Here is a 12301-nt window from a genome sequence, read left to right as displayed (position 1 = left end):
TGTGTACAACATTTATACATTGTGGTATGAAGAAGACAGCCTTGTTTTTCCTTGCCTGACGTTGCTGCTTGGTGTCATCGTGATTGGTTTACCAGTGGTCACATGACAGCGTCAAAACCCGGAAACGAAATCCACTGCCGCGTCAGGTAGACTTGCGCCTCACTTTTATGAGTGGCATCGTGAAATCAAAACAACCCGAAGTGAAACTTGTCATGCCGTCAGGTGAACACATAAAGAAATAGAATCCGCCTAATGTCTAAGTAGAAACGTTGAGTGTTTGTGCTTTGACGTGAACGTGGACTATGCACTTCCACAGCTTTCTGTGTCTTACTCTGTTGGGGTTGTACTCTTGTGGATGTCTTCAAAGTGTATCTGCCTGCAAAAATGAGCCAGAGACCCCAGACTGGAGGTTGACTCTGAAAACGATCCGTAATGGGATACACAAGATTGACACGTACCTGAACGCAGCACTGGACTTGTTTGGTGGAGATGACGGACTGTGTCATTACAGGTGCAGTGATGGTGAGCTCATATCTGATAATGTTTTGATTTGTCTATTATCAGTACTCTTTGTTGTGCTTTACTTAGCCGTGGACTCTTGTGTCATTCTGCTTCACCGTCACACATTTAAACTACAATAATATTAATCATACCTGAAGTTTACACAAAAAAAGGAGCAGAGACATTTTATGGTATTTGAGTTTATGCAACACTTACAAACCAGTATAGGGATGTAACGATTCACTCAACTCACAATACGATTCACGATACTAAGTTCACAATATGATTCTCTCACAATTATTTTCAGAGAATCTGGAGGTGATCGGAGCTTCTCATTGTGCTGTCGATTAAATGCTGCATCATGTTGGTTGTGCTCTTTGTGAAGTCCTCTGTCTTGTTGTAATATTTGCACACAGTTTTTGTCTTTCATTTCGTGTCTTGGGGAAGCCAAAATGCTTCCACTGCCATGATAATGCCTGCTCATTACAACCAACCTCAACAGCTGTTGACGCTTTACTATACTGCTGCGATTCATTTTTTTTGTTAGAACCGATTCGAACCTTGACACCTTTGAATCGATTTCTAGCCGCCTCACGATTAATCTTAACATCCCTACCAGTACATAACATCCCTACCAGTACATATACATTGTGTTCCCTTAAGTGGCATGGTAAGCCATTACGTGGACTGTACTGATGTGTTTATCTCTTACAGAAAGATAGCTGGCTGTGACTGAACAAGAAACCTTTTCACCTTTGCTCCTCTCTCACAGACTACAAGCCGGTACCTCGTCCTGGGTACAAACAGCCACCACCCAACGGATGTGGATCCCCGCTGTTTGGATTTCAGGTAGTGTGACACAGGCTCGATGTTTGCTCCATCTCTGGAGCAAGCAAACCAAGGCATTTCACTTTCATGTACCACGCTCCACAGGTTCTTGAGCGTTTAATGCTTCCTTCAGTTCAACATTTAATATGTTCATTTTTTTTATGATAAAGGATGTGCCCAAGCTCTTGATAAAATGTTCTGTCCACATCACATTAAAATAATAGTATGTTCAAGATAATTGACATTTTGAAAAGTAGCATATAGAGGGCATGATTGTGAAAAAAAGAGGAATAATTAATAAAAATTGTTAATTTTGAATACAAAATGAGGTACAGGTAAACATGTCATGTCCTTTATAACTCTTGAACATTGATATTGGTACTGGCTTAAAAGTTCTTAATTCATTGGAATACAACATCAGTGCATCAGTTTTGTTTAATGTCAATCAATCAATCAATCTTTATTTGTATAGCGTCAATTCATAACAGGTGTTATCTCGAGACACTTTACAAAAAGCAGGTAAAGGACCTTACTGTATTTATTTGAAATGTAACTGTGATGTCCACGTCAAATGAAGTATACCGCTCGTTATTTCCTGCTTTCATGCAGCTTCATTTCATCTTTTAGATTCATTTTCATTCCACAATCGTTCTAAAGAGTGAAACTTTTTCTCCCCAGTTTGACATCGGTATACCATCCATGACCAAATGTTGTAACCAACATGACCGCTGCTATGATACCTGTGGCCAAGAGAAGCACGACTGCGATGAGCAGTTCCAGGACTGCCTCGAGACCATCTGCAGGAATGTGCAAAGGACTCTTGGACTGGCCAAGAGTGTCCAAGGTATTTGATCAAAACTTTGTAATGAACTGAGAGCCAGTATGAGATGTGGAAAGGATTCTACTGAAGGTGCTCTGCTCAGTGTCAAACATTATTTAAACTCACAAAAAACTTTATCCACAAGAAGAAACCCCAGGGTAACGAAATAATAAGGGCTGAATTCCAATAATCTGCTTCTGTTTCAGTTGCTACAAAATGGAGGGGATGTGGTACCCTTGTAGGAAAAACTGAAGGAAAGCAGCCATGTTTTAGTATCATGAAATATTTTAGGCTTGATGTTTAACACAGAAAAGAAGTCTCTGCTGTAGCTGTGAGATCACAAGAAAGTGACATAGGGCATCAGTTTAGCTCTGTGATTTAGGCTTGCACCCTATGTGTTGAGGCTCTCGTCCTCATAGTGGCCATGGGTTCGAAGCTGACCTTTGCTGTTTTCTGCATGTCATACCCATTTTTCTCCTTCCAACATTTTCTGCCATATTTTTGGTTTTCCTTCCCAACCAAAGGATTGAATTTCACACGCTGTACTTGTGAAAGTAAGGAAGTGTGAAACACAGTTTGTACAGCAGAGGGCGGCATAGAGCTTCTTATGAAAAAAATCCTGTATGAGGATCAGAATGTTTGTCACATACAGTATTTATGATCACAACAACAACATCACACTCATTGTCCCCGTCAAATTTGAAATTTTTTGTTGTAATTGCGAATATTAGCATTCTTGATTGATGGAAGTTTTTTTATGCAGAAAAAAACCAGTATGTGATCACTGTTATAAAGTCTTTATTTCACTCAGTAATTAACTGGCACGTTTCCAGTTTTAAATAATTTCAGTTTTAACTTGTTCTTTTTTTTTTCCTTCCTTGCAGCTTGTGAGTCTGCAGTGACTCTGCTGTTTGACGCTGTTATGCACTTGGGATGCAAGCCGTATCTGGACAGCCAGAGGGATTCTTGTGTGTGTCAGTATGAAATGAAGAGGGAACTGTGACACTGACACAGGATGCACAAGACTGTGGCTAAGACTGATCGAAATGCAAAACACAGAGAGAAGGATGCCAGCATTAAACTCTTCTTTCAGACTCGTAGATTTTCTCAGGGATCGAGTGTCAATGGACGCACTGCCTTGCATCTATTGCGTCCAATTATAGTCACTAAACTGTAAATACTTTTGAGATGGTAAATCAGTAATGAGTTTATAGTTTATATGTGACCAGAGTTGCACTGTTGTCTAAATGTTTGGATCCTCTGGCTGCCATACACTTCATTTTATGTTTGTTTTTTTAATTCCTAAAAATCACTGAAGAAGCGTTTAAGACGTGAAATTTGCCTCTGCTTGTCCAGATGTTTTATTTCAGTTACATGCTTTACTACCAACAGCAGGATTTTTTGTCTCTTATTTATTTAATACACTGCCGGTTTAATAAAGATGAGAAAAAAAAGAGTTTTGCAATAGCAGACAAAGAATTCATAGGATAAAAGAAAGATGTTTGCAATATTTAGTAAACAGGGTAAAACAACGGTCTTACTGTAGAACTTTTCTTTTTTAACATCTTATGAGAAGACGTGAGGAAATATATTTCTAATAGGAACATCTTTTAAGTGAGTCAACACTGTCTATGTCTACAGCATCTAATGTGTTTGTGAGTTCACCTTCATGAAATCTGTTCAATATTCATTTGAGGGAAAAGCACGTGCTAATCTAAATTAATCACAGTTAAAATAGAATAATTGTATTTTGGAGAAAACTTGTTATAAACTGCAATAAAAATAAACAGAATTGTGTCATTAATTATTCTGTGCAGTCATGTTGTCACATCTATGTTGAATTATGTTTGCAGCCCACTTTTACAGACCTCCTTTGGAAAAGGACAGGCAAAAAGGTCTTTCCTGATAAAAGCCTGTCCAAACCCTAATCTGACATATATTGTAAACGATGTAATTAATCCTTGCTTGAATTTCTCTCGGGATCAATAAAGTATCTCTCTATCTCTCTCTATCTCTATCTCTCTCTGCATACAAGTTTGTAGTGTGCGAGCGATTTTCAGTTAAATCATGTCCATGTGGAGAGCAATAAGGGTGGAGCACAATTTGCCTTCACACAGAGGACTGAGGACAGTTAGCATTGATTAATCTCTCTGAAGAGATACCTTCAGTTAAGTCAAACTATAGTGAGCTTTTAGACTCTACTTTCAAGTCCAACTACATTCTCTCCTCCCAAGTTTCCAGACTTTTATCAATGCGCCGCAAGGAAAAAGAAGTTATGAACAAGAAGTATTTTATAGGATTTAAGTAACTCAGTATGTCTGTGTTCTTTGCAGAGGATGTGGTTGTGTTAGCTTCATACTGTAAGTCCAGGGCCTCCAGTACACACTCATAAGATACAGTAAGTAATATGAATGACCTCCAAGTTAAGGGCCATATTTGCCTGCAGAGAAGGTTGGTGACCATTAAACTGGAGGATGTGGAAGCCAGTCCTGTTGTCCAGCTAACGTTTAATTAAATAACTCTCTCTACTCTCTTTTAATTCTCAAGATAGTCCTTGATATAAGGTTTGTTTATGTCAGTTAAGCACCTCAATGATATGACTTTATTACTCTCTCTCTTTCCCACCTCTCGGTGAGAGCTGCTGTAGACAATAAAACAATAAGGCTTGTAAGAGTTTTGCACCAAGTGACGCACTTTTTACAGAACTGTAGTACTTCAAAAGACTGAGGGGAAAAAGGTTTGTTCATTTTTAAAGAAAAAGTGAAACAAAAATGGTGAGGTTGTTAGAGATTAGGATTAGGACGATGAGATCATGTGAGCCAAAGTGCACTCACTAAAAAGGTACATTTAGATTAATCATCAACTAGAATTTTAGTTTTAACAACATTATACCCTCAAGAGCCAAGCCGTCACTTCAAGCACCTCGACCTTGAGCACCTTGATTCATCATTCAATGAGAATTGTGATTTTAAATCTGTATGACTGACACAATTCTAAGAGAAATGTAACATGTTTTACCTTTATCAAGTTGGGATTTATTGAATAACTGTGGAATGATGAATGAAATTCACTTTAGCTCAGTGTAACCAGTAAACTGATGTCTGAACAGAAATGTGTCACACAAGCAAACTGGACCTCCCAATTATCCCAAAGCCTCAACTGCTGCCTTTTCATGAAACCTGCACATCTTTAGGTTGGGTACAGACATCACTTCAGGCCTGTGTTCTGTCCTTTACGAGCCATCGAAGTCCATTTGGATTCTAAGCTGATGTAACAATGGCTGCTTGACCCCAAACCAGCTGCAACAGGTCACCTACCTGAAACTGGGCTGCTTAACAAAGATACCAAAACCTTTTTTAACTATGATTTGCCGCGACCTCTCGCTTCATCTTTCCCTGCTCTCCGACGGTGAGAGTAGGAAGCAGACAGGACTCGTGGGTTGCACGAAAAATGTATATATGCATACATATCAAGATTTGTTTCCTTTTTATTAAAAAAAAAATTTAAACACATGTCTTAATAGTGGCGTAGTAGAATGTATACAAATGTACTTTATTTAAATTAACTATGTAACTATGTTTTGCCTGATTGCTGTTGGAGTTTTACAAACACTCAACAAGTGTCATCCTTGTTCTCTCAAAGTGTAGTGAGACCACTTTGGCTGTTGTATCTGAACTAACATGTCTTGTCGATTTGGTTCAAAGGTTTTCCAAGAAGACAGATGCGACACTGGAATAATGCTGCAGAGAGGAACAGTGACAAGCCATATGACAGTCATCTCTCCTCTCCACACACCCAGACTCCAGCAGTTCACACAGGAGCTAAGAATTAAAACAGAGTTCTTCCTTTTTCCTGAAGTCAAACACATGACAATCTGGTCACAGGACTTTTTTAAAAGGTCTAATGAAGCTTAGCTCGCAGTGACAATACACCTACGACACATTTTCATACCTACATTTTTTTTAAGAAAATGTGTTTGTTTTGTTTGCTCAGTCATAAAATAAATCAATTTATGAAGAAGAAGATCCTCTTCCCCATACTACATAGTGCACTTTTAGGACATAAAATGTAATATTAGAATGAAAAATATCTGCTTTTATTACATCTGTGTTTTTAAAAACTACATTTGCAGTATTATTGCACAAATTGTTTATATTCATCCATAAGTTCCGATATTGACAGCGACAAAGCTCGTCCGTCTTTATCATCTCAGATGTTTTAATGTTTGGTAAAGGTCAGTTACTCAAAGAAATTTAAGAAATTGTATTTATTGCATACTGTACATAGTTTAAAGCAGACTCTAAGCTGTGTCTGTTTACTACTCAAAACCTTTTGAGCTGGAATCTTTGGGTCACCCTACAGTTTGTTTATTTGTTGTTGTTGTTGTTGTTTCAATTTGACAGTAGCAGCTTTCCTGTTGACATTGCCCTTACAAATAACACTAACTTTATTTCAATTGTTTATAAGTTTGTATTGCCTATTTTGTATATGACATTAAAGCATATTTTAGGCAGTTGTGTGTAGTCTACAGAATTATGAAGTTGTATTCTTAGTTGCACTGATATTATAAATCTTTAAAATGCAGAATTTAGTTCTTTTATTTTCTATAGTGTATCTATTGTAAACTGTGATAAGTTTAAGTAACATCAAATTTCTATACAGTTGCAGCGAAGGTCGCCCGAAAAAATCAGTGGGGTATCATCATTTTTGCCACTATCATCCCTTGACTGGTTGACATCTTCTATCCAGATCAAGACAAATGCTTGATATATTTTTGCCGTCTCTGCTGCCAGCTTTTTACCGTGACATCTACTTAATATTTTTGTTTAAATTTGGTTAATTTGTTTGTGTGCTTTATTTGAATCTACTCAATTTAAACAGGTTATTCTTTAGCAACTGGTTTGAGTTATGTTAACTTAACTTTTAACAAAGGTAGATTTAATTAATAATAATGTGTGCAATCTCTTGCCTCAATTTTATTGAGTAGTTAATGTGTATCTCTTTATACAGTGAAACTTCCTAAATTACAATCTCATAGTTTTGTGTTTCTTTTCTCTAAATACAAATTATATAATCCTTTACATGACACTTGTAAAAAATAATTAATAAATATTATTATTACTTTTTTTTTAAGTACTGGCCATTTCCTCCTTTTCACTACTGAGCATCTTTCATTGGGATCCCATTGAGCTTTCCTTATCATACAATCATCATCTTGATATTTTAATGAGAAAAAAAATTCTGCATCGAAGTTTCAGAATCGTTTACTTTATCCATTTAAATCTCCCTTTTATGAGCAACATGTAATTACACCTCTGAAGATACTTCATTTAATGTTTTATGGGCGACCCTTCCAATGTGACGCACACGGAAGTCCTGGCTGAGAACTTTTGACTGACAACCATAAGAGCCAACCCTTTCCGCCGGTTGTCAAACTTAGCCAATGAGATTGACGGGGAGGGGCTAAATCAACTTTTATTTGTGTTGTTGGCTTGACAAAGCAAAGTCACTTTTCAGTGGTGTCAGTCGGAGAGAAGACAGTCTATGTTAACATATCCAACATGGCAGAAGACAGAGTCAGAGGTAAAATGCAACACAAACCTTTTCAACTAAGAGTATGCATGAGTTGTGAAATCCTGCGTGAGGTATTTGAGAAAGTATTTAAATGTATATGCAGTTTCTGTTCACTTCCGATCTAACTCCAGCTACAGTAAGTGTACTCATTGAAACAACTGTTACATAAGTTTACTTTACTGCTGTCACGCATCTTATTTTCTGAAATTCATTCATGCTTATCTTCATTCAGTTATGAAGTTTCTCAGCCACACGAAACAGGTTGTTTAATTGTTCCCTTTTTATGTTTCAATGTCAACACTTAATGGCTCCTGTTGTCACCTTTCTAGGAAGTGTTGCTAAAGACAGCAGAACAGCAACCGACAGGGCAGGTAAGGAACTGTACTACTACCAATACTCCTACTCCTACTCCTACTACTACTACTATTATACTAATATGTGTGTATATATATATATATATATATATATATATATACAGACATATATTATATAAGTTTGCTTTTATCAAATCAAAAGTGAAACGAATACGCTCTAAAGGTCCAACATTAACCAACATTAATCATCAACCGGATCTGCCTGTAATATAACTTTATACTACGTGGACAACCTGTTATTAATGATACAGTGAAAAGCCAAGACACCGCTTGTTGTAAATGATTTCATTGTCCTGTATACTTTCAGTCTAAATCTACGATAAGATACACCTGGCTTAAACACTTAATTGTTCAGGATTATTTGATTATAGTTAGACGGAAAGAGTATAAGAAATATCTCAAAATACAGGATCCAAATGACAATTTAAAAAGAAACTTTACCTGTGAACATGAGCCTTGATGATGTGAATGAAGAGCAGACTGCTGAATAATCCTGCATTAGTTTAAGAACACATTAAACTGAGAGTGTAAAAGTGCAGCACCACACCAGTAAACGTACTGATTTGTGTTTTAAAGACAGCCAGCTAAGACATTAGAAGTTGTCAAACAGCCCTGAGTTTCTACTTCAACACAAGAAATCTAACCTAAACATCAGTAGGGTGGGGTGTGGAGCTGTAACCTCTGTTCTTTTAGCAGCCTTTGCAATCTTTCTCCACCTGTTAACCTGCCATTGAAGCCCACGAGGACTCTAAGCTCATGCAACAATAGCTGCTTGACCCCAAACCAGCTGCAGCCGAGCAATTCATGCACCTTCATTCATGGACAAAGAAACCTGAAAAAACCAAATTCACCTGTGTTAGTGGCAACTTGAATCACGGCAAAACTGTAAATCCAGAAATGCATGATTATAGAGCAGTGGGATAATTTGTGTTTTTTTCTACAGCATGCACGGAAAACCTCACAGAGACGGATGCTTTCATTAGCAGGTAAACCGTTTTTTTTTATTCGTGCGTCAGCTGGAAATTCTATTTGCCCTCTGGCCCAGTACTCATGTTTCTATGTTCTCTTAAAAAAAAAACTCAATATAAAACAGCTCTTTAGGTTTGGATCCCGCGGAGGAATACAAGATGAACAACAAAAAAAGAGGCCTTGCACTCATCTTTAATCAGGAACGCTTCTTTTGGCGCCTGGGTTTAAATGACCGGCATGGAACTAACGCTGATCGCTACAACTTGGAGAAAAGGTACAACACTCGAGTGAGAGGGAGCGGTATACTTAATGAGTGTGCTGAAGAACTTGTCTGTACTGGTTTCTTAGTGACTTTGTAAAAAACATGTTTTGACTTCTCTCTTCAGACTGCGTGATCTAAACTTTGAAGTGAAGGCCTATGAAAACTACAAACAGGTGGAAGTCTTGGATAGAATCAATGAAGGTAGGCACATGAATTTGCAGCATCACATTATTGTTACTGAATTCTGCAGCTTCCTCTTTGCCCTATACATACACTCAGTGTATTAGGCTGTATTGCTCCTGTCTTTTGACTTACATATTTACCAAAACGCTGATGTCTCAACAGCTGCAGAGGCCGACCATTCAGACGTAGACTGCTTTTTACTCGTTTTCCTGAGCCATGGTGAAAACGATCACGTCTACACGTACGACGGCAAGATTAGCATTCAGGACATCACATCCCTTTTCAAAGGAGACAAGTGCAGGAGCCTCGTCGGAAAGCCAAAGATCTTTATATTACAGGTACATGCAACGTAAAGCCAAAGCCTTTTGACATTCAACCGCCTCTAACAGTTGACTCGGTTTTTAATACTTTAAGGCAGCATTTGGGACTCTGTCTTTCACTAGGCCTGCCGTGGAGACAAGCATGATGATCCAGTGACTGCCTGTGACGCCGTGGACAGCGAGTTGAAGACGAACGAGGTGGTCGTAGATGCCAGTGCCGTGCACACCCTTCCTGCTGGGGCTGATTTCATCATGTGTTACTCTGTGGCTGAAGGTGAGCCTGGCTAGATTGGTAGTGCTTGCAAATTCTACATATTCTTACATTTAGGCTCTCTGAGAACTCAAATCCATGCAGGCAAGCTCAGTTACAGCTCGCTGGTTAACTGTACCTGGCTTGCTCATTAAAGGTGCATCATGTAAATTTGTTAGAGAAAACTCAAGGTTGGAGACTGTAGTTTATGAAAAAATACACAAACGTTATTCAAAGGAAAAAATGGGTCCCCGGAACACAGTTTGGAGCTAAAATGCTCACAGAAGAGTCACGGTTTCATGGATGCGGCCCCCCATCATAACTTCTCACGTATCGATTTATCTTCAAACAGTTGCAGTGATCACATTTTCCTCTGAGGACAGTTTGTGTATAGAGTTATGAACTTATACCTCACAATGTTTGCTGTTTGTAGTAAACAACGCGTCTGCTGTGTTTTTCTTTTTAGGTTACTATTCCCACAGAGAGACGATTAACGGCTCCTGGTATATCCAGGATCTGTGTGAGCTGCTTTGTAAGTACGGGGAGTCTCTTGAATTCACAGAGTTGCTGACGCTGGTCAACAGGAAAGTGTCCATGAGGAGCGTTGGGAACAGTAGTGACAAGACTTCCATCGGGAAGAAACAAGTACCCTGCTTTGCTTCGATGCTGACCAAGAAACTGTACTTTCGACCAAAAAAGGAGTAGTAACACCTTTGAAAGAAAATAATCCCAAAATGAGCTGGTTTTATGATCATAATTAGTACATTTGAGGAAATTGTGATTTTTTTTTTTTTTTTTAATCTAGTTTCATGTGTTTTTGCCTATTATTCATCTATTCATTGAACAATCAGGTAACTGGTAGCCGTAGAAATTATAGAGTTTATACAATAACAGGAACATTTTCATACCAATGCACCCAAAAAAATATGAATATTCCCAGTCTTACACAATCAATTTAATCCTGAAAGTATAAGTCTCATGAAATCATAGCTTCATTTATCAAGGAAAGGAATCCAAAACCTGGACCTGATTTATCTGACCCAGAAGAATCTGGTTTGACATGCTGATGTTGTTTCTTGTGATAATGCAAATATCAGGTAGACCGAATGCAATCTAATGCATTCACAGCTGTGCAGTGATTGGAGTGGGACCCTATTTTTGGAGGTTAAATATCTTCTCATCCTAGCCACATGCAAATCATTGACTTACACACAGTGTGTAGGAAGCTTAACTTTTTATAATACTCAACACAGCCTTAAGTTTACAGAGTATTGCTTGTCTACTGTAAATGACAGAGGTTTCACTGCAGCACATGTGGATGAGGAACTAAACTTAAACACCTACCTTACCAAAGAAAACCCTTTAAGGCAGTGTTTATTAACTGGTTGAGCCTCGGAACCCACCAACTACTCTTGAATGAAAAATCAGCTCATGTAGAGCTATTCACATTTTGCGCCCCTTCAAAACTCTACACTGCGGGATTATTAGGGATCACACTATGAAATTCTTCATCTTTTTTTTGTCACATTTATGCTTGCTTGTGTATTCCTGCTTAAACTACTTTGATGTCAAACCTGCCTGATCCTGTCGCTGACTTTTGTTTGAAATGAACATCTCCTGGGCCTCGCTCAGGGACGCTTTCCACATGATTATCATTATCTCTGAGATTTGTGTTAATATCAAGTACTGTAAGTTTGGTTTTCTGGAATATAATGTAATTTGCAGGAATATATGAAATCAAGACATTTACATTCCTAAATAAATGTTTCTTGTGAGGCAAATAGCAACTACATAAATGGTACAAAATCTCTTTAAGTGTTCACGATCAAGTCATTAAAGATTGTCCGGGCACTAAAGACATGCTGTTTGTCTTAAAGCTAACTCCACCAAAAGGGAATTCATGTTTGTGCTGTTCTTTTGTGTTGTGGCAGTTTACAGCTACAACACACATGAATACGATAAATGCATATTTGCACCAAAAATGCCAACAACAACCCGAGTGTGGAAAGTACCTCAGGGAGGAGGCGGGGTGTTTGGAAGCTGTACTGGGGACCTAAAACACTTGTAGCTTCGTCACATGATCTATGACTCAGGAAAAACCAAGATACCAGCATACGTTGATTGATCCTGTATTTTTGTGGTCTATCCTGTTGTGACTTTTCAAAATAAAAACTTGTCATTTTATATACTGTAATCATGTGATGTCTTCCTTTCACCTGC

The 12301-nt window shown here is 38.1% G+C and overlaps 2 protein-coding genes across 2 annotated transcripts; both read left to right on the top strand.

Annotated features, from left to right (window-relative positions):
* The first annotated feature begins 54 nt into the window (after positions 1–54).
* Positions 55–3953, top strand: pla2g12a (phospholipase A2, group XIIA). The gene is made up of 4 exons (XM_079337471.1): positions 55–522; positions 1274–1350; positions 2008–2173; positions 3034–3953. Exons 1-4 carry the CDS (start codon positions 303–305, stop codon positions 3150–3152), a joined length of 582 nt encoding a protein of 193 aa, XP_079193597.1. The 5' UTR covers positions 55–302; the 3' UTR covers positions 3153–3953.
* Positions 3954–7596: 3643 nt separating this feature from the next.
* Positions 7597–12265, top strand: LOC306819864 (caspase-6-like). Its single transcript, XM_079337470.1, has 8 exons — positions 7597–7732; positions 8053–8094; positions 9041–9083; positions 9191–9340; positions 9453–9529; positions 9674–9849; positions 9955–10105; positions 10548–12265. Exons 1-8 carry the CDS (start codon positions 7711–7713, stop codon positions 10784–10786), a joined length of 900 nt encoding a protein of 299 aa, XP_079193596.1. The 5' UTR covers positions 7597–7710; the 3' UTR covers positions 10787–12265.
* The last annotated feature ends 36 nt before the right edge of the window (positions 12266–12301 follow it).

Source organism: Symphodus melops (assembly GCF_947650265.1).
Source record: "Symphodus melops genome assembly, chromosome: 2".
NCBI classification, from domain to species: Eukaryota; Metazoa; Chordata; class Actinopteri; order Labriformes; family Labridae; genus Symphodus; species Symphodus melops.
The sequence above is the reverse complement of the archived record's forward strand: the minus strand, read 5'-3'. Positions and strand labels throughout refer to the sequence as shown.